This window comes from Taudactylus pleione, unplaced genomic scaffold, assembly GCF_031769625.1.
Source record: "Taudactylus pleione unplaced genomic scaffold, aTauple2 ptg000041l, whole genome shotgun sequence".
NCBI classification, from domain to species: Eukaryota; Metazoa; Chordata; class Amphibia; order Anura; family Myobatrachidae; genus Taudactylus; species Taudactylus pleione.
Window position 1 is genome coordinate 15,169,634 of NW_028284443.1, and position 22,283 is coordinate 15,191,916.

General features: G+C 41.5%; 1 protein-coding gene across 5 annotated transcripts in view; it reads right to left on the reverse strand.

Annotated features, from left to right (window-relative positions):
• Nucleotides 1-22,283, reverse strand: part of CPED1 (cadherin like and PC-esterase domain containing 1) — a 433,838-nt gene that overhangs the window by 74,733 nt on the left and 336,822 nt on the right. For all 5 annotated transcript variants that reach the window (XM_088457671.1, XM_088457670.1, XM_088457669.1 and 2 more), the window contains 2 exons: nucleotides 6,437-6,551; nucleotides 1,128-1,264 (listed from right to left, as the gene is read on the reverse strand). In XM_088457671.1, coding sequence (XP_088313797.1) covers nucleotides 1,128-1,264; nucleotides 6,437-6,551 — 252 coding nt within the window. The remainder of the gene's footprint in view (nucleotides 1-1,127; nucleotides 1,265-6,436; nucleotides 6,552-22,283) is intronic.

The window sequence follows — 22,283 nt, forward strand, 5'->3', positions numbered from 1 at the left end:
GCATAAACACGCTATTTTTACATGCAGTTTTTGGTTTTTGTTTAAATGACATCACAAATACATCCAACTCAGTATCAGACCCATTGTCTGAAATCACGATTATTCCAAATGTGCAGAGCTCCTGCTCTCTCAGGCCAATTATGTACAAATCAAAGAAAAACTAATAGACCTGTACGGAAGTCGGGCTAATGGAGCGGAATGTTATTACTGGCGCATTGTTATATATTAAAAATTGTTATCTGATTTGCTCATTACTTTGATTGGATGAATACATAATATGGTCTTTTTTCGTTCCAATCTTAGTTTTAAGTTTCTTTGATAAACATAAGCACATGTAGCTTATTAACCAATTAGTACAAAGTGTATTCAATATTCACAGTAAAAGAACTACTTTTGGATACTATGGGTCTGATTCTGAATCAGGGCGGATTTAAAAAAAAAAAAAAAAATCTGCCTCCTGGCCACTCGCATTGCTCTGGGTGACCACCCACAGCTTTTGCGAGCTGCCTGGCGATGATCGTGATTATCACGACCATCGGGCTTGCGACAAGACCCTTGTGGTAGGGTCTCTGTTCCCGCAAGCCCAAGTGAACTTCCTGCTCTAATAGAGCAGGAAGTTCACTGCTGACTTCACGAATGATGTCAGTAGGGCTGCCCACAAATGGCAAGCATTCCTTCAGGAACGCCTCCGTTTGTCCAGCCACCCCCCTCCCTGCCTACAAAACTATGCGAGCTGTTGATCAACATCGACAGCCGTCCCGTTTTGTAGTGAGCCCCGGAGCGAGTGAAGTTCTCACTAGTATTTTTCACAACTAGTTCTGTTTTACAACTTTTTTTTTCCAGACACGTAACTTAAAAAGCAATACAAATAAAAAAGTTTAGTGAAAGGAATGGATCTAAAGTTGTATGATGTTCATGTGGTATTTACACTTCTGCACAGCGCACGTCTTCAGGATTTCTTCAAAACCCCACAAACCTACAGTACAGTTGGTGAACTTGTAGTTTGCAAAGACCAGAAAGTAGGTATCAGGAAATGCACACTGTTGTATTTCATACAATAAGAATATGTGACTTTTGTTAGCATGAAAAGACTGGCATGAAATATTAAATACAGAGCACATTAATACCTTTCTGTCTCTCAGACACTGCTGTAGCTCATGGTTCGGTAACACTGGATGGTGACAATGATAAGGTTGCCATGATATTGCCCTCCAGTCACAGGTTCTGTTGTCTGAGCAGCTCAAACATGGGACAACCCATTGACCTACATAAAACACACGGTTCTTTTTAAGCACTGCATATTGATTTAAATATTTATTGTTAAATATATCATGCTGGGATGATGTAATACAGTAATTATATATTCAATAATGCATTTGTTTTTTGTTTATATTAAGTATCAAAAATATTTATATATTATACTTTTGAAAAAATTAGATGCTATTTTTTTAAGCATAATAAATAAATAAACTTAGGAAACTTGGAATTGCAAGACAGGTCATTCAACACTCAAGGATCATGCCTGGGGAGATTTATTTATACCACAAATTATCATCACCAGAGTATGGTGAGCACAATGTCATCTGTTATTAATGGTAAGCTTATATAAATATATTGTGGTTCTGATTTTATGGAGAAAATTTGACCTGTGATCAGTTATATATATCTCTGGAGAATGATGGAAACCAGGAAATCTTGAATGACATGGTACACATTATTTTTATATATGTGATTACCTCACCATACGGTGTACTATATTTCTTTGTATTATATTTCTTACTATATACTTAGCGATACTTTTTTTCTCATTCGCTGTTCTGCAGAGTAGCTGGATACTTTTCTTCTCCTCATTAGGCTGTGAGCAAGAACCAGGATTATTTAATATCTAGACTGCTATAGGTAGTGAGGAATTGGTAGTTTTCTTTCAAACAGTCCCTGACAGTTCCCCAGTTTCTTCACTGGATATTCTGCCCATCATAATATGGACATTCTATATCCTATTGGGAAACACAACATTTACACACAAGTGATCAGGTGCCTAAGAACTGAATTACATGGCAATGACTCTGTGTAAGAAGAGGCTATCATTGGCAACCTAGGTCTGGCATAGGTAGGTGCAGGGAACCCCTTAACTCATTGATAGGTACCTGATACACTTCGGGGCTACACTGGAAGTCCCTTTAACCTTCAAAACGTCCACACATTAACCTTAATCTCAGTAGTTAGTTATATTATTATTATTATTAATAATGTATTAATTTATCAGTAGGCCTTTTAAACAAGAATTATAGGGTATAACAAACAAATGTAACGACAAAGCAGAAGGGAGAAGGGGCTGAAACTGCTATCATTTTGACTCTTTCTCTCTCTCTCTCTCTCTCTCTATACTGTGTGTGTGTGTATGTATATATATATATATATATATATATATTTATTTATATGGCACACCAACAACTTCTTGTTGTAGAAATTGTCTTTTTTTTCCCTCATGTCACAAGCACACACATCGAACTTTTTGTCAGGATGACACTAGGCGATCCTCACTCTAGCTAGACACAATTCGGCTGCCATAAACATCAGCCAACTAGCTGGCATTGGTCACCCCATCTACCAAAACAGAACAGTGTTTTATCCTCCACTCAAGCACTACAAACCAATCACAGAAAAAAACAAATCAATAACACCCATATGGTTCACCTATGTGTTTGTGTGCTGCAAGAGAAACCCAGAGGTTGGGTTGATCAATGGCCAGAATTTCGATCATTCTGACTGCAGTGGTCCTTTCTGGCTGCAACCACTTTTAAGGGTCGTACAAAGTTCAGCAAGCTGTGCACAAACCAGCACATCTTTAAACAGTCTCCAGCTATGATACCATTGGGCATCGTACAAACTGGTGACTCCAAATGTCACTGAGATAGCGTTTTTCAGCTGCTGATAGTTACCAGAGATATTTTTTTTTAATGTTATCCATGTAAGGTTGCCTACTTTAGCCGTTTTGTTTCTATTTACATACCGACAGGAGTGGTACTCTCACTTCCTGGATACGTGAGGATACGCTCCTTGGCTGGATAGTGGGTGACTACATATATATGTTTTTATAATATATGTGGATTGTTTTCTTGATATCCATTTTTATTAAAATGTACCACTTATAAGAAGAATACTGGTGCCTGTGTGAGATTGTGGGACTGAATATTCAAAGAAACCATTTGGGGAATGAAACAAGGTGGTCAATTGGTGAGTACCTTTCCACTAATCAGGAGGAGTTGGGAAGGAGGAGAAAATCCTGGCGGATTTGTATATTGAGTGAAGGTGTTAAAGAAACATTTCAGGGAACGTTATACAATTGATGGTGAGTTCTATCCATATTGAAGTCAGGGTGAAAGAAAAAGGCCGCTGATTAGAACTGAAAAAGGACCATGTAAAGAAGTGTTGGGGATCATACCAACTAATTTAGTCTTGGTGGACGGCGCTTGTGGACTATTCCATATACAATATGTTGTCATGTTATATTAATAAATGTTTTTGGTGTGACTAGGAAAAGACTAAGCAGCAGTTCAGGGCGCAAGTTACAACTATTTTAAGGTCTATATATAAGGACGCTGAGCTTCCCCCAAAATAGATGTTGAGCCAAACTCTAAGGTGACCATTTGGCTTGGGAGGCGGCACATAAAAGGCTTCCAGATATGTTTCCTCATCAATATCATAAGTTAATTTCTGCAACATGGGTGTAGCTGGAGCCTACCTGCCTCATCTCCACTGAGCAATCTCCTTGCGGAGAAGATGGGTATTCTCCTTCTGTCCTGCTGCCACCTTCACCAAGATTCTTATTACTTCTTCCATTTCCCCAGAAGTTGGGATTGGAACCGGAAGCAACAGGTGTGGGTGCATCAGAGGATATACGTGTGTTATGTGTGTGCGTCATGCCAATGAAGTAGCTGAATATAACCATTTAAGAACAAGATTTACTAATGCGATGGCAAGTATGCATGTAGCATACATCTGACCTGATTCTATTACATTAATGCAGAGTATGTATTTCATGTGTCTGAGTTTAAATGGCTGACCAGAGAATCCAAATAAAACACATTAAAAGACTGAATAAATTGTTATCATATAATTTGTTAGTGGACAGAGGGCCTGATTCAGAGCCGGACGCTCTTTGAGAGCGCTCACTCTGAATCAGGGCGTCCCTTTTTATTTTAAAAGATTGCCTCCTGGCCGCTCGCTTAGCTGTGGGTGACCACCCACAGCTTATGCGAGCGTCCAGGTGATGGTCACGATGGTCAAGACCATCGCAACCATCGGGCTTGCGATGGGACCCTTGTGGTAGGGTCTCATGGCCGCAAGCCCCAGTGGACTTCCTGCTTTAATAGAGCAGGGAGTCCACCTACTGACATCACGAGTGATGTTAGTAGGGCCGCCCACAAATGGCAGGCGTTCCTGCAGGAACGCCTCTGTTTGCCCAGTCACCCCCCCTGCCCGCCTCCAAAACGGGGCAAGCTGTCAATCACCATCGACAGCTGCCCCGATTTGGTGCGAGACCCGTAGCGACGGAGTGCCAGTCGCTGGCCGGGTCTCGCGCATGCGCATGACGGAGCCGTCTCCGGCGTGCGCATGTGCAGTGGGGGACCATCGACCCTCTTGCAAGCTCTGTGCGCTCATGAGCGGGTCTGAATAAGGCCCAGAATGTGTAATTCCAGTTTTGTTAGGTAAATTAATTTTTACTGAAAATTGGATAGTTTTAAATCATGGTTTATTAACAGGTTCTTGCATTTCGACACAAGAAGTCACTCAACTGTTGCCTGGGTAATGGTGGTGGAAAACACTGAATTAGATATCCTATGTGATGTACTTTTCTTGATTACACTGTCCTTTTGTGCCACATTTTTAAATTTGCAGTCAATATATATCTGCAGTTGCTTATCCTTCTACTTCTTACATGTCGATTAATGCACAGATTGTAGAGTACAGTATGCACACTGATATCCCCTGCTGCTGATTTTTTTTGCTTTTAATTCCAAGCTGACATTACCTTAAATACTTGATCTGCCTTGGTCACTAATGGGGCTCATACATTAGCAATCAATTGGGCCAATTCTGCATTTTGCAGAGGGTTCACAGATCAATTATTCTGACCAAAAAATTATTGGCATCGGTGAATCAGGTTGTCCAACATTATGGATTTCACAGACCAATTGGGGCTGTAATTGCCGGTGTATGGTAATGATCAGTCATTTTGCAGAACAATCCAGAGATTTCTGTCTAGTACTGATGATGTGGGAGGGGCTTATTGCACGTCTTTTGTGCATACTGTATACTATTGACAATATTTCCTTCTCTGTTGACTTTTGAAAACTCTTGTAAGTATTTGCATTAAACTACAAGGGTGTATGGATACATTTTCCTTATTTATTTATTTTTTCTTTTACATGTGACTAGTACAATGACGACCCCTTGATATGATGTATGATTTGCAGATCCGATCTTTGGATGAAAAAGATCTGCTAATCAGAGTAAAATATCATTAATGTATGGGCATATTTTTGCATTGGAGAATTGTTAAAGAAGGGAAAAAATGCAGAATCAGTGAATAATTTTGTTGTGATTGCTGATGTATTACCAGCTTAAGGCTTCTGCCAAATGCCTCCAACAATCACCCCTTCGTATAAATCACAAGGTCTCCTCTTGCAGCCATTCTAGCCATAAGTATAGGCAACCAGGGCAGTTTAGCCTTTTTGTCAATGACCCTCATCATGCTGGGATGTTATTTGCTTATTTAGTCACATACCTTTGTGGAAGCCTTTGCTTTCAATATGTTTGGAGTCCCTTATTTACACAGGACACATTTTTTCGTTCATTACCTACATTTGGATTTTTTAATGCAGTGTTTGCAACTGTGTATCAGCAGTATGTATCACTTTATAAGGGAGACTCAGGAAAGGCTGCAGAGAGACATCCTGACTGAGTACACTTTTGTTACAGAGTTTAGAGACTCATTTATAGGGGATGCCTTGATGTTGGAATGTGAGCTATATTGTGCACACAATCTCCTATTATGTATATGCGGACACAATTAATTCTATATTATTTGTTGCAGAGTGCCAAACTTTCTTTTCTTTTGCAAGTACAATGCCTGCATACATACAAGATGTGAGGAATAATCATCATATGCAGAGCAGGTACTGTCTTGTCTAAATAAACTTACACAATTTACCACATTTGCAAAATGTAATATTGAGTTTAAATACATACAAATGTTTGTGTCCCAGCTCTAGCTTCCTTATGAATGCATTCAACGACGTCTCCCTTGCATAGCAACATAAATCATAACCATAACATTAGTTTACTGTTAGACTATGTATTTTGTAAGTTGTGAAAATACATGTTGAATATGCACCTAAAATATAATTTTGTGGCATGCTGTTAAAAATACCTTTAGCATCTCCAGTCTCACATTTTCTTTGCCATGCTTGTGAAAGCTCAGCCAGTTCAGAAGACATATTCTGTAACCCACATGGCTCGTCAACATAAATAATGAAACCACAATCCTATGAAAAAAACATAATCAAGATTGTAAATACATTTGCTAAAAAAATAAATGAAGAAATAATTTATTGATAATGAAAACAGGGGTGGATTGCGAACTTAGGCCCTCATTCAGAGCCGTACGCTCTGAGCAGAGCGCACGCTCTGAATGAGGGCCGCCCTCCATAAAAATGGAGCGTCCTCCTGGATGCTCGTATAGCTGTGGGTCACCACTCACAGCCTATACGAGCATGCAGTTTGATGGCCGCGATGGTCTTGACCATCGCGACCATCGAAACTGCGAGCCGGAGCCTGCGGTTGAGGTTTTCAACCGCAAGCCCCGGAGTGATTTTGGCTCTATCAGAGCCAAAATCACTCCCACTGACATCACTAGTGATGTCAGTGGGCTGGCTTCTGACGGGAGGCGTTCCCGTGGGAACGCCCCCGTCAGGGAGGCACGCCCCCAGCACGCCCACCAAAGGGGGCGTGCTGTCAATCAACATCGACAGCACGCTCCCTTTGATAAGACACAACGAGCGAAGGAAAGTCCTTCGTTCGTCGCGTCTGGCGCATGCGCACGACGGAGCTCCCGCTGTCGTGCGCATGCGCAGAGCACAACGTCGACCCACTTGCGAGCGGACAGCCGCTTGCGAGTGGGTCTGAATCAGGCCCTTAGAGTGGATCTGGTAAAAATTAGAAAAGTGGCTTCATGTAGTCAGGAGTCAGGACCAACTCAATTGTAGGCTGAGCCATCACAAGAGTTAAAATACATTTTGCCTAGCAGTGTAAAAATAAAAACATAAATTACATTGCCTTTGCCTACCCAAAACTTAGAGCATTCTTGTGACATACAATACAGAGAGCATCCTAGTGATTAATATACAAAACCCATAACATTCATGGGACTTACAGTATATGCAGTATAGAAAGCATTCTCCTGATTGAAATACCATACATAAAATACAGACTGCATCCTAGTTACAATAATACAATAGAGAGAGCATCATAGTTTTGTGACCGATATACAACACAGAGAGCATTCTAATATAAAATACACATTGCTCCCTATTGACAACCACACAACACAGATAGCACTTATAGTGACCACATATAATACCAATAGGATCCTAGCATCCTGAAGTACATCTAGCTCTGAAAGCTACATATATATCTATCTATATCTATAGCTATATATATATATATATATATATATATATATATATATATATATATATAATATTCTCAGGTGGTTGTCTGGTGCATTTTAAGAGGTTCAGAATTTTTGTATTTGAGACTGATGCATTTTACTTCTTTAAGAATATATCAATCATGGCAAGCACCATCACAACAACATTACAGTTCTTTATTGAGGTCCAGCTGCACACTCATTTTAAAATATAAGTGATGAAGAATACTTTCCAGTATCTGCTCTTTGTGGAAAAAACAACAACACTGTATCAATGTAAATGTACTATATTAAGGAAACAATATGTATTTTGTAATATAAAAAACAGTGGTCAGAAAATATTCAGTCACTGTATTTTGAAATGTTGGACAGCTCAGTCTGAAAGCAAAATTGGTGTGTTGGTTAGTGCTGTTTATATTTTCTTGGGAAACTTTCAATTGTGGCTGTATCTTCAGCTGTGGAGCATGCATCCAAATTCTTTTCCCTAGAGATGTGCGCTTGACCATTTTTGCTGGTTTTGGTTCTACTGTGTTGGCTGGCATTTGTTTTGCCAAACCACAGTTACTCTTTTTTATATTTGTTTCCAAAAACTGTCCAAAAAGCTAAAATCACATAATTTGAGCCTTTTGTTGTTCCTATAGTATTATTTACCCCATTACATTAATATCCTGTAATTTTCAGTCAATGTTGACCACCTCACAGCTCACAATATTGTTTTCATCCAGTTTAAGCCAAAAGGTTGAACCAAGCTAGCTGATGGACTAAGCTAAGCGACAGCAGTGGGCGGCACAAACATGTGGCAATTCAACTTCCAACATGGCACATCAGGAAACAAATGTTTTCATTAAGCAAGAGGCCTGAGGGAGACGGAGTGTATATGTAGCTGGAGGCAGGGAAAGGAATGAAACATTGATTAGTTTGTAAATGTAATAAAAAATTTTGACTCTGAAGAAAATTTCCGAGGGAAGAGGGGGATCTGATGGGATCCGAGCGTCAGCTGGGGTATTCCTGCCAGGCTCGGATTCAAAACTGCGTGGAGTCCCAGGTCTTATATATGCATGTGAACAAAGCATACTAGGGTAAAGCCCACCAAACAGTGCAAACAACAGTAGATCTGTATTTTTTTAAAACTTTGCAGCACAGTTCAAAACTGCGTGGAGCAGGGCGTATCTATAATGGGTGCAGGGAACACAGGCCCCTGGGTCTAGGGAGGACCCGCACTGCACACCCTGCACCCATAATATTACTTACCTCTCCGGAGTCCCACACCGGCGTGGGCATCTGGCACTGTAAAATGACTGGAAAAGGGCTGTGGCGGCCATTTTCCCATCGATTGCACATGTGCAGTACAGGGAAAATGGCTGCCGTGGCCATTTTCCTGGTGACCTGTGCATACACTATAGACTCTGGGCACACTCTAGTGCCCAGAGTATATAACTCTGGCGCTGGCCGTGCACTGCCGGGCGGAGAGGAGGGGGCCCGTGTCGAAGACTGCACACGGGCCCCCTCCTCTCCAGAAACGCCCCTGGCGTGGAGTCACAGGGAGGGCTTATAAATGCAAACCATACAAGGAAGAATATCTTAATTTTTCACTTTGTAACTCAACTCTCACTGCGGCAATACAAAGGGGTTTTATTTTATTATGTATGTGAATAATAATGCACAGGGGTACAGCGCACACAAAGTTAAAATAATCAATTTTTTTTTTTACTTTATTTTACCTTTCTTATTTTTTTTGCAACTGACAGTGACGGTACACAATATAGTGCTGCTTGTGAACAGCCACTTTAGATGCAGCAGCGTGCCCCTATACACACTGACTATAAAGTGCACAGCCACTTGTGAGTCTGGAGACAGCACACCCTATACAGCAGAGTACAATGCAGCATACAATAGCGTGCCTGACAGTGAAATGGTACTGAGTCACGGCAGCGGCACCTTATATAGAATCCAAAACCTGTGAGAATCCGCTTCGCGAGGATGTTTTGCCTAGAAGTGGAAACCGAGCCACGCTCGGATTGCCTCAGATACCAGGAGTTCGGGAGTGTTTGGATTACATGTAATCTGAACAGCTCATCTGTACTTTTCCCATGTCTATTTGTGGCATGATCAGATCCCTATTCAGCTTAAGGAAAATACTCACAGGGACTGCGGCAGATATGAATAATCGCCTGTTTGGATTTTGTATCTTGCATGAATTTGCTCTGTACATGCTCAGAAAATGTGAGACTGCAGAGTGCAATGTATCCTAATCCTCTACACATATGACTGGAGCACCCTGGGCGAAGCAGAGCATCGGGCGAAGGAGAGCATCTGGCTCCCCCGCTCCCTATAAATTAATTATATATAGTTAATGACTTTGCGCATCCATCCCTTGACCTAGATAAATGTAGTAATTTTTTTGTCTCCTGCCCCTTCCCTTGTGTATATATTTAATGATTTTGTCCCCCTCCCCCCTTCACACACACATTATGATTTTATGACCCTCACCTTTACTTACATACATTTAATGATTTTTTGACTCCTCCGCCCCTTCACTTGTATATAATTTATGATTTGTGTCCCCGCCCACCCCTTCATTTACATATATTTTAGGATTTTTGCCCTCCTCTGGCCAGAGCAGCTGCTGTCCCCCTTCTCTGGTCGGGGATGAGATGTTGATGTTGTGACATAATGATGCCTCATTCCCCTCACACCACAACCAGGTCTGTCTGCTTGTCCAGCATACATGACTATGACAGTCACAGTGGAGCTGTGGATCAGCAGGGGTTGGGGTCAGCAATGGCCGTGCTACCCCAGGGCATTGCACAACAGCACCGGTTGCACCACCCTTCTTTCGGCCCCTATGGGGTGTTCTCACATAGGCAAAGTTCAGTAAGGATGTGTTGACTCAATGGCAAGCCATGCAAGCCAACTGAGAAGTGTGTACACGCCTGTTAGGAAGCTGATCTTTTGCACCTAGCAATGGGCAGACGCAAAGTACACACTGATAATGGTGATTAGTAGCAAACCAGGTGCATATGCTGCCAATACAAAGGCATGCACATGTCAGTGTACCAATTCTCTATAATTTGTACCGGATTTTAATTCCCATGCATTAGAAACCATACACACACCACATACAGTATTAAAAGTCTATTTATACAAGGGATGGAACTGCTTCTATTTAGAAAACTTTGCATTACATCAGTGGTTTTCAAGCTTTATCCTCAAGTCACCCTAGCAGTCCAGGTTTTAACATTATCCATGCTTGAGCACAGATGACTGCATTCATTTGATTTAACTATTTGTGCTCAGCCATGGATATCCTAAAAACCTGGACTGTTACTGTGCATTTAGGCCAGAGTTTGGGAACTACTGCATTTATATAATACTTAAAACAGGGATGCAGCATAGTGAAAAATGTTATATATGGACGATGTAATGGTTAGCAATACTGCCTCACAGCACTGAGGTTGTGGTTCAAAATCCACCACGGCCCTAACTGTGTGGAGTTTGTATATTCTCCCTGTGCTTGCGTGGGTTTCCTCTGGGTACACCGGTTTTCTTCCACACTCCAAAAATATACTGGTAGGTTAATTGGTCAATTGTCTCCCAACAACAAAAACTAACCCTAGATTATCCGACCACTCCCCTGTTACCACCTACAGACTGACATCCTGTCACCCACTCTGCAATGGGTTTTTCTGTGCTTCCGTAATCACAGTGCGATTGCTGCGCACATGCAGTGCGGCTTATATGCATGCGCAATGGCAAACAATTGCTCGATGTGTGTCCATAGTTGCACTTGCGATCGGTACTGAATTAGGCCATTTATTTACAATATATCCATCAAACAGACAGGATTGATGTTTCAGTCCTCACCGGGACTTTTGTCTTGACATATATCTAAATATAAATGTATATATTTCAGCAATGTACAAACAGGTGTGCCTCATTTTCCAGACTTTAGGAACCACAGCTCCTCTCCTCAGAACTCCCTAGGACTGCAGGTAGAAAAAAAGATGAGGCAGCAACAGCTCAGCCTCATTTCTGTATAGTCAGACACTGCTTGCAGAGCTGGGGGCGGGTCCACACCGAGAGCAGTAAGGTGCACAGAAAGAGAGCTAATAGAGGCATGCCTCTGGGTGTGGGGGGGTGCCTTGAGCCCAGATGGATACCTGGGATGTGTCACGTGACCAGGAAGTGTCTAGAGATCGGAGCTCAGCAGCAAGAGAAGACACAGTGATGCAGGTAGGAGAATCATTGGACGCTGAAGCTTAGTCTAGTGAGGGGAGAGTTAAGGGGGGTGGGACAGGCGCACACACACGTATGTGTGTGTGTATGTATGTGTGTATATATATATATATATATATATATATATATATATATTGTTCTCCCCACGCTTTATTTCTCAGACGGTCTGTCTGGCCAAATTCCCTACGGGGCCTTATATATGACTGTAACTCGTTATATATTGGAGTGTGCAAATATACTTTCTTTCTCTAGAACAAATTCCCCAGCTGCCTTGCATGCTGCCTGACATTCCCCAGCTGCCTTGCATGCTGCCTGACATTCCCCAGCTGCCTGGCATGGTGAGTGTGATGCGGCTGAAAGTCAGTATTTCATATAGTAATGTTGGCACAGCACAACTTATTGCCCATGTTACATATTAAAAAATGTATTTGTGTCCAAAAAACAATTGTGCAGTATCTGGTCTGCTCTTCAAAATGTATTTATGCCAAAAAAACAATTGTGCAGTATTTGGTTTGTTTTTATAAAAATAATTTGTGTTAAAAAAGCAAGTGTGCGATATTTGGTCTGCTCTTGATAAAATAGTATCCAAAAAGTAAGTGTGCAGTATCTTGTCTGCTCTTAAAAAATGTATTTATGTCAAAAAAGCAAGCGTGCAGTATCTGGTTTGTTAAAAAAAAAAGATATTTATGTAAAAAAAAAAACATTTAGGCAGTATCTAGTCCTCGCTTTATTTGTGTTAAAAAAACAGGTCTGGGCTGGCTATCAGTACTTCCAGCAAGTGGGGCAGTATTGCCAGTGTTGCCATCTGTGTCCGCAAGCCTATTGAATTAGGACAGAACCCTCAACACATTTACCATTTCCCTATAGATACATTAACAACATCCATATCATAGGATGTTTTGACATAATATTACTAAGTACCCAATATAATTTGACTCCACCCCTAGGTTTCCAGGTATAGACTAGCTTTTATTTCCCCTATAAGTGCCAGTTTTTTGTTTAGCATCATGACATACCCTTGTATGTACATATTAGGGAAATTATATAGTGATGTTACATGTTACATTAGGGAAATTAGCATCAGCAGTGATGTCATTTTATCAAGTTTGGTTATAGGATACATTTAGTGACTTTATCTTAGGACAACGCAAACACGACATATCTTATAATATCTAGTGGATGACATTATGTTTAATAGCCTTGTCAGTTCATTAATTTGTTCATTTATTCTTCCCCCAGTTTTTTCCAATCATGAACATCATCTATATGATCATTACCAGTACACTTTATTTTTATATGATTTTATTTTATTTATTTAATTGTTTATTCATCCCATCATTTATTTTTCACCAGTAATAATTTCATTTTAATTTAATATTATCAATATTATGATTATCTTTATTTTTTCATTGTCATTCAAATGATTCATCCATTTATTATTTTTTACATGCACCTCATTATTTTAGTTTGATTAAGTGAGGATACCCATTGATAATTCAGGAGACATGCAGTTTAAGATCAGTGATACCATGTGACCATCCAGGACATGACGACTGTTTAATTATACCTTTGAACTTGAAACACACCTGCAGTCTATTAATCAAGCTATAAATGGACAGCAGTAACAACTCATCAGAACTCCTTGACAAAGGCGGAAGCCGAAATGCGTTGGAGGACATCACGCACACGAAGTCAGGCACGTGTCTCCAGCTGTTTGCCCACACCAGTGAGACCTGCTTTTCCAGCATATGACGAGGCAGCCACAAGGTTTTACCCGGACCGCGTACATCCCAGACGACACCCGAAGGAAGGTAAGAGTCGGCAAGGAGAAGGAGCGGCCGCCTGGCAACCACTGAGGGAGGTAAGTGTCCTGTTTATTGGAGGGGCGCAGCGGTGACTGCTTAGGCTTACCGGAGCTTTTGCTGCTGTGTCCCCTCCAGTCAGACGTATAGGCTACCTCCGTGTCCCGTGACGCGGGTGGGTGGCTGGCTCACCCGGCCTGCACGCCCACGCCCACATACACGGAAAGCCGACAGTTACGTCCAGGACAAAGCCCCCAGGCACCAGAGTGTGTAGCCATACTCCCTCTCCGGGAAGACACCCCCGGGGCACCTACCTGTAAATCATCAACCAGCGGGACGCCGCTGATACTTTTTTGAGACTTTGGAACTAACATTCAACTATTACTGCTTGGTTCCCTTTTTGCCTCATCCCCAATCCCTCTACACCTGTGACCCAGGTGATCATCATCAGTACATCTGACCTATGTTATGTCATTCATGATTTGTGATTTATTGTTATTTTGTTTGTGCCACAATAGCACATACTCACTATCGTCACTGCATCAGTGAGGTCTTTCTGTGGTTTCATGACACTAGTGCTGGAATATTTTTCCTAATTTTTGATACAGTAAACATTGATATGTTCATAAATACTCCATTGTACTGTTGCATTAATTGACATGCACCATTGGATTTAACCAATTAGAGCGATTTTCTGTTTCAAGCACACACTGACTGCACATGGTGTAGCGCTCCGAATTTTCCTTTGTTATAAAAATAATTTGTGTTAAAAAAGCAAGTGTGCGATATTTGGTCTGCTCTTGATAAAATAGTATCCAAAAAGTAAGTGTGCAGTATCTTGTCTGCTCTTAAAAAATGTATTTATGTCAAAAAAGCAAGCGTGCAGTATCTGGTTTGTTAAAAAAAAAAGATATTTATGTAAAAAAAAAAACATTTAGGCAGTATCTAGTCCTCTCTTTATTTGTGTTAAAAAAACAGGTCTGGACTGGCTATCAGTACTTCCAGCAAGTGGGGCAGTATTGCCAGTGTTGCCATCTGTGTCCAGCCAGCAAGTGTGGCTGTCTGTCTGTGTCCTGATGCCAAGTGGGGCAGTATATGTGTCAAAAAAGCAAGTGTTGAGAACAGAAGAAGACAGTAAGTTTGCAACTTGAACAAACCATGTTGCAATGCAAAGGGGTGTAAATACATTAATTCTTTTTGCATGCAGGGCAAATATTGGCTGCTTTGCATGTCCACAAATGCTGGAGAGATTTAATTTTACACTGCAATTTAGATTTACATTTGGACTCGCCTCTCTCAAACCTAAGGGGTAGATTTACTATAGCCTCTAAAAATGAAAAGTGGTGTTGCCCATGGCAACCAATCAGATTTTAGCTATGATTTCTCTATTCTAGAAAATGATACATAGAATCTCATTGGTCATGCCTCCCAACTGTCAAGATTTCAGTGGGACAGCCGCACTTTACAGGCATTGTTCTGCTGTTCTACTATGTGGCATAATGTGGAAGGGGTACTATTGTGTGGCATAACGTGCATAAAGGAACATTACTGTGTGGCATAATGTGTAAGGGGCATTACTGTGTGGCATGTGTAATATAGTTGTGCTACTGTGTGGTTTAATTTTAATTGGGGGGTACTATTGTACCCCCAATTAAAATACCCTATGAGACCACGTCCATTTTTTGGACTGTCCCTGTTTAAAATATAGGGAGGAGGCGCCAATGCTCTTTCTGGCACAGGGCACCGAAATGTCTAGTTACGGCTCTGATATTGAAGTGCTCTGGTAATATTGTATCCAATGCTTCAAGTCAAATACCAAAGTATCGGGGGCATTAGAGGCATATTAATGAATATGCTCCTCAGTATATAATGCAGCTTCCATATCCTCACAATTGGTCTAACTGCTCACTGGGATATCAGCAAATTTAGATATTATCTTATAGCCTTTTCCTATCTTGTGCATGTCTATAACTTTACCTTTAATTTTCTTTGAACACCCTTTGGTTTTCATTTTCACAGCTTTCCTTCAGATTCACAGTATGACTAGTGTTATTTGAATTAGGGGGTCATTTATCAATAAGCTGACATTTTTTTTAATAATTCAAAGATAGATCCTGTTTGAAAGGCAAATGATAGGGCAATATCTTTCATATGTGTTAACTTGGTGCTTCAAAAGCACATGATAATAAGGGTACACCAGGGCTGTCTGTTATATCTTTAATTTTTTTATTTATTTATGTATGGGACATATTAATGTACCTTTGGCTTCCTCTGTGAAAAGTCCCTGGCTAAAGTAGGGGAATGGGATTGAAATGCCGGCGGCTGTTTAGCCGTCGGTTCAAATCCAGACAGTGGCTGCCCGACAGGATGAAGATCCAGACAGAGGCAGGTAAGTATGCTAACCTCCCCTGTCCTCCTGCCTAACCCTAACCTCCCCACCTAGTGCCTAACTCTAACCTCCCTCTGGGGTGCCTAAGTCTAACCCTACCGGGGAGGTGCCTAACCCTAACCCTCTCCTCTTGGGGTGCCTCATACTAACCTACCCCCCAAAACCTAACACTAAACCCGCTAACTGCTCTAAACCTAACCCTCCCCCCCGCAGCTAAGAGGACGCGCGGCCTGTACTTACCTCGTTCGGCCATGTGTCCTCATGGATTCCGGCATCGGGATCATGATAGGCGTCGGCATTTTGACGCCTATCATGAATCCTTTGCCGGCATTCAGCAGTCGGCCCCCGGTCACATAACTACATCCCAAAGTAGGGATGTAGTTAATCTAGAACATATTACAATATGTGAGAATCATAATCCTTTGTTAATTACAGATGTGGGTTTTTAAGGGTTGAAAATGTTGACTATATTAGGTTTTTGTATAGGTACAGACCATGCACACATTTTGTACATTTGTTTTGTATTCTGTCTTTAAAAATACAATATTACTGGTTTTTAGCACACATTATGCACTGGCTGTGTTTCAAATAGGTTGCAATCTTTAAACCAGTTCACGATGTCCTCCCATGTTAATGTATTTATTTGACAGCAGTTAAATACTTGTATACAGCATACTGTACTACATTATGTAACTAACCTCAACAAATGTCAAAAAGGATGGCATGTACTGTTTACAAATGTCAAACAGTACAGTCTAGGTCTCAACTATCTGAATGGACCATACACTATTATAACCCCATAACCACCATGTGCCCTACATCTGTGTTCTTTTTTTAACACTTCAGAAAAAAAGACCGCACATGTGGTTACTACATCTTTGTGATTGAGTCCTAACTACTATGTCAGTATGATACATGAGTTGTACATATAATTGGTCACATAGTTGGCTATCTGCATCATGTTGCAGATTTCAATAGTAAATGATTAGAATAATGACCAAATTAGTCATAATTTATCAAACATAAATTTCAAATGACAGAGTATTTAATCTGTTATGTTTGATGTGACATCAGTTCATAAGTCATGTGTACGAACCCACCAACCTACAGATTGTGCAGCCTGTTTATGCTATATGTGAAACTTAGAAGCCAGGCACAGAAGCTCAGAGTTTGAATTGCCCCCAAGTGATACAAGCTAGAGAAGCATTACCCTTATATGCAATGTCAGCGTCTCTAAATGGCAAAAAGCAGTTGACTTGAGTATATATTTCAGGTATAATATTTAATTAACTTACATGCATATTTTTACATATTAATATAAAAGATTGGATTTCTTTTTTCTTTAAACCTGTCAGCATATATGGCTATATTCAGCAAACTGGTATATAAGTATTTAACCTGTGGATTGGAAAGCAAAAAATTAAGTCTTTGTCTTCCAGGATGGCATTATAAACACTTATTTAGATAGTGCCAGCTTACTCCTGCACTGCTTTACAAGCAATGCGGGGGTAAAAGACGTTCCCATTTGTGCAAAAGATAAATAACAAAGGGTAACACCCACCATTATATATAACTCTATTAGTATTATTATACTAATATTTAATATATAATTCCAGGCAAAACCTAGAACTGTGGTTCTGTTTATATTAGAGTTGGCACTAGATATGGTTCCACTTGGTATAGCTCTGTGTAGCATGAATTCTCTTTCCCTTACTTGCTACTATAAACCTTTCTAATCTTTCTTTCCCTTTAGTGCCTCCACCCAAGTCTTGTATCTCATTATGCTATACCTGGAGTGGACTTGGGAACACCCCTCGCTGGTAAGTATTGGTTATGTCACATGTGTCAAGTTATACCTTAATATCAATTATTTTAACCCACCAGTGACACTTACAAATATGCAGCAGCAATAATTCACTTCAATTTAACATCTATGGCCCTCATTCAGAGCCGTACGCTCTGAGCAGAGCGCACGCTCTGAATGAGGGCCGGGCTCCATTTTCATGGAGCGTCCTCCTGGACGCTCGTATAGCTGTGGGTCACCACCCACAGGCTATACGAGCGTGCTTTTTGATGGCCGCGATGGTCGAGACCATCGCGACCATCGAAATTGCGAGCCGGAGCCTGCGGTTGAAGTTTTCAACCGCAAGCTCCGGAGTGATTTTGGCTCTATCAGAGCCAAAATCACTCCCACTGACATCACTAGTGATGTCAGTGGGCCGGCTTCTGACGGGAGGCGTTCCCGTGGGAACGCCCCCGTCAGGGAGGCACGCCCCCGGCACGCCCACCAAAGGGGGCGTGCTGTCAATCAACATTGACAGCACGCCCCCTTTGATCGGACACAACGAGCGAAGGACTTTCCTTCGCTCGTCGCGTCTGGCGCATGCGCACGACGGAGCTCCCTCCGTCGTGCGCATGCTCAGTGCATAACATCGACCCACTTGCGAGCGGACAGCCGCTCGCGAGTGGGTCTGAATCAGGCCCTATGTTCATACTCAGGATTACACACGAATAGGTTACATAGTTTATTTTATTGCAACTCTCTGTTCTGCTGAAGATGAGTTTGGTTAATGAGCAATGCATTAGACCTAACATATTCAGAAAAACATTCCCGCACGAATGAAATTGTCATAATATCATTCTATACAAATTACATACAAATAACCAATAACCTGTTTTCTTTAAAACTTTAAAGAGATTACCCTCTCATATGCTGTTCTTAATTTCCCCTTATTAGTCAATATGAATGGCCATGCTTGAGGGTGCACGTATTAGTAGAGTAGTATGCATTTAAGTAGTAAAATGCGGGTTTATAGGGAATTCCTAAAATTAGTCTCTTCTCATCCAATGGGCTCTAGTAGTGATATGCACCAGCCTGTAGGGTTATTCCTGATAATCCTTGGTGCAATGTTAGCAATTGTGCCTGAATATAAATACAATAGGCAGGAGTCTATGGTGTCTGAAGGCCAGAATTATAATGCTGAGCAGGTGCTGAATGTTAGTATAGCTAATTCCTCAATATAAAAATCTGTTGTATTGTCACATAGCTCTCATTATAATACCCTGAGGTATTGGTGGCTTGAAAGAATGTGGTAGCACTTTACTTCCCATGTAGTCCTTAACCTAATGCACTCAGTACAACAAACCGTACCACCTATCCGCTGCAATGCGATGTAGGTCTATGGACTGCTGCACTGCTGTCCTGTACTCATGCAGTATGTACAGATAGTATTACTGTAATAAAGAGACCTGTCAGCAGGACTCATTTTAGACTTATCTCTGTCTCCTTCCGTCTCTTCCACAGGCACAGCAGCGCTGACTAGACTCCTCCTGGGGGCTGGGCCTCAGACCCTCTGGTTTGCTGACTTTCAAGTTTCTCCTCCACAAAGCTGAGTTATAGGCAGCATTCACTCTCCAGTTCCTCCCCCTAATATCTAGCAGTGTTCACCTCAGCAGCCCTCCTATCAATCACTGGTTTCCAGCTCTCAAACAGCATGGCACGCCATCCTTTATTCAGGTATGTAGCAGTTCCAGAGCCCCCTGGAATAACTGTTTTCTCTGCCAGCTCCAACTGTCACTTCACAAACTGCCAATGGCACCCCTTCAGTGCCAGGGATACTGCAATAGTTCATCGTCCTCCCAATAAATGATTAGCACACTCTCTTTGTTTATCTCAAAATATCTACCAACCCGATCTCTCCGCTCTACATCTCTCATCCACGTGCATTACCTGCCCCCATTCACGGTTACAGGACTTTTTTCGGGCTGCAACAACTCTGTGGACAGCACTCCCATGCACGAGTCTTCCCACTAGTCTCCAACCTTAAAGCATTCCCTTAAAACTCACCTCTTCAGGCAAGCTTATCAAATTCCAGAATCACCCACATAACATCCATTAGCTACCACACTCTATAAAGTCTACACATAACTTTACATAGGGGCATATCCAATTACCCGCGGGACCTCTCCCGCGAGTAATTGGGGCTTGATAGTCCCGCGGCGCGGGGTTAAGCTATTCAATAAAATAGCTTTTTCCCCGCGCCGTTAACTCCTATGTCGTACGCGGGAACACACTGTTTCCGCGAGCAACGCGGAAACAGTGTGTTATAGCATCTAGTGCGAGCCCGATTAGGACGGCTACATGCATATTTTACCTCGCACCTACATGAGGTGCGAGGTAAAGGCCGACAGCGGGGACTCACACGCGTGGTCTCGGGGACACCCGCGCCTGCAATCCCCGCTAATTGAATTACGTCAAGCGCGATAATTAGCCGCGGGGTTTAATTTAATTTAATTGAATATGCCCCATAATGTCTCTTTCTTTGCTTTTACATCATTCTGACCCTTGGCCATCATTCCTGTGTGATATACAGCCAACAAGAACCTCTGCAATCTGGCTGGACCAATATGCAATAGGTAGCACCTATCCTTTTGTATCAATGCCTATTTCCCTATAGACCGTAAGCTTGTAAGCAGGGCCCTCTTACCTCTATGTCTGTTTGTTATTACCCAGTATTGTTTTATTACTATTTGTTCTCATTGTAAAGCACAACAGTATATGCTGGCGCTATATAAGTAACTGTTAATAAATAACAAAACATAAGGTTTCCACAGCGCCACTCAAAGATAAGAACACAATGACATAAATATTACATGAAAACATAGAATAACAATAAACACAATAACAAAACCACATTGAAGTGTTAGTGGTAGTAGTGGGTAGGATAGAGAGACTAAATATGGATCACGCAGTTGTAGATGGACTGAGAAGTCAGAATCATCGGTGGGAAAAATGGAGGCTGGGGAACATATGCGCACTGGTGACAGGACTAGGAGGAGAGACTGAAGGAAGAGTGCCCTACCCATTGGGGCTCACAGTCTAAGAGAGAAAGGCAGTCAGAACTTTTGAAAAAGTTCAAGTCATTTAGGACTAATAGACCTCTCCTGAATGCAGGCTTTAAAAGGCCCTCATTCTTACCAGCCTATTGGAATTTTGTTTCTCTACATGTACTTCAAGAGTCTTGTTTTGTTTCCCTATTTATCCATTTCAGCTTTGTCCTTCATGATTCTGTGTTCTCTAACATATTAACTGCTGCTTCTTCTCTTATGACACTACCTCCTCTTAGCCATCAACTTCAGCTTTGTCCAGCTTCACCTGTCCTGTCAGAACTCAGGGCTTGGCCAGTCATGGTGCCTCTCTAATAGCTACCCCAGGCAAGGGTTCTCTCTTAGGAGTAACCAGCACCATGAAAATTTGTATAATCAAATTCTGGGTGTTTTTTTTTTTTTAAACTAGGAATTTATTTTTGGATAGCTGTGCAATTAAAATATTGGTCCCTTACTGTGAGACATATAAAACACCAAATAACTATACTGTATAAAACATAAAATACTTGCGCCGGTGTATCCTAATCAATGGGGTATCTATATAGACTAGTAAATTGCAATAACACATTTATTAAACCATACACAAATGAAAGTAAAAACATTCACAATTGGTTTTGATTTCATATAACCACAATATAATTGCTCTAGCTCGTATAATATAGCAATCTCCTGGAAGCAACAATATATCAGCAAAATGTTTTCTTTGTAGCAATGAGATGTGTTTATGCAATATACTAGTCTATATAGATAGGGGCGTAGGGAGGGCGGTTCTGGTGGAGCACAAGCTCCTGGCATTAAAAATGTGGAATGGGTGCTGCAGTCTACTTCAGCAGTTCAGCACTGGCAGCTGTCAAGCTGACAGCCAGCCGGATGCCAGCTCCAAGAAAAGATAACAGGTGCGCAGCGCGTGTTTGTTGTGCATAGTGCACTGTATATTTAACAAATATAATTTTAGGTGCCTGTGTGAGGGTGGAGGAGGGGAGGGCACTTATATTTAATAATGTCAGTGGCTGAGGGGTTAATAGAGGATGGGGCTGGCCTGCTATATTCAGTGAGGGGGAGGAGCACTAACAGATAATGTGGTCACTATCTGAGAGGTACAATAATGGGTATTATAGGAGATAGGGACCTGCTACATTCAGTGGGGGAGAGGGGAGTTGGCAACACTGATATATAATGCGGTCTGTTATATAAGGGGGCTAGTGTGACAGGAGGCTGGATTGAGAGGGGGCTGAAGGCTGGAGTGACAGGGGTA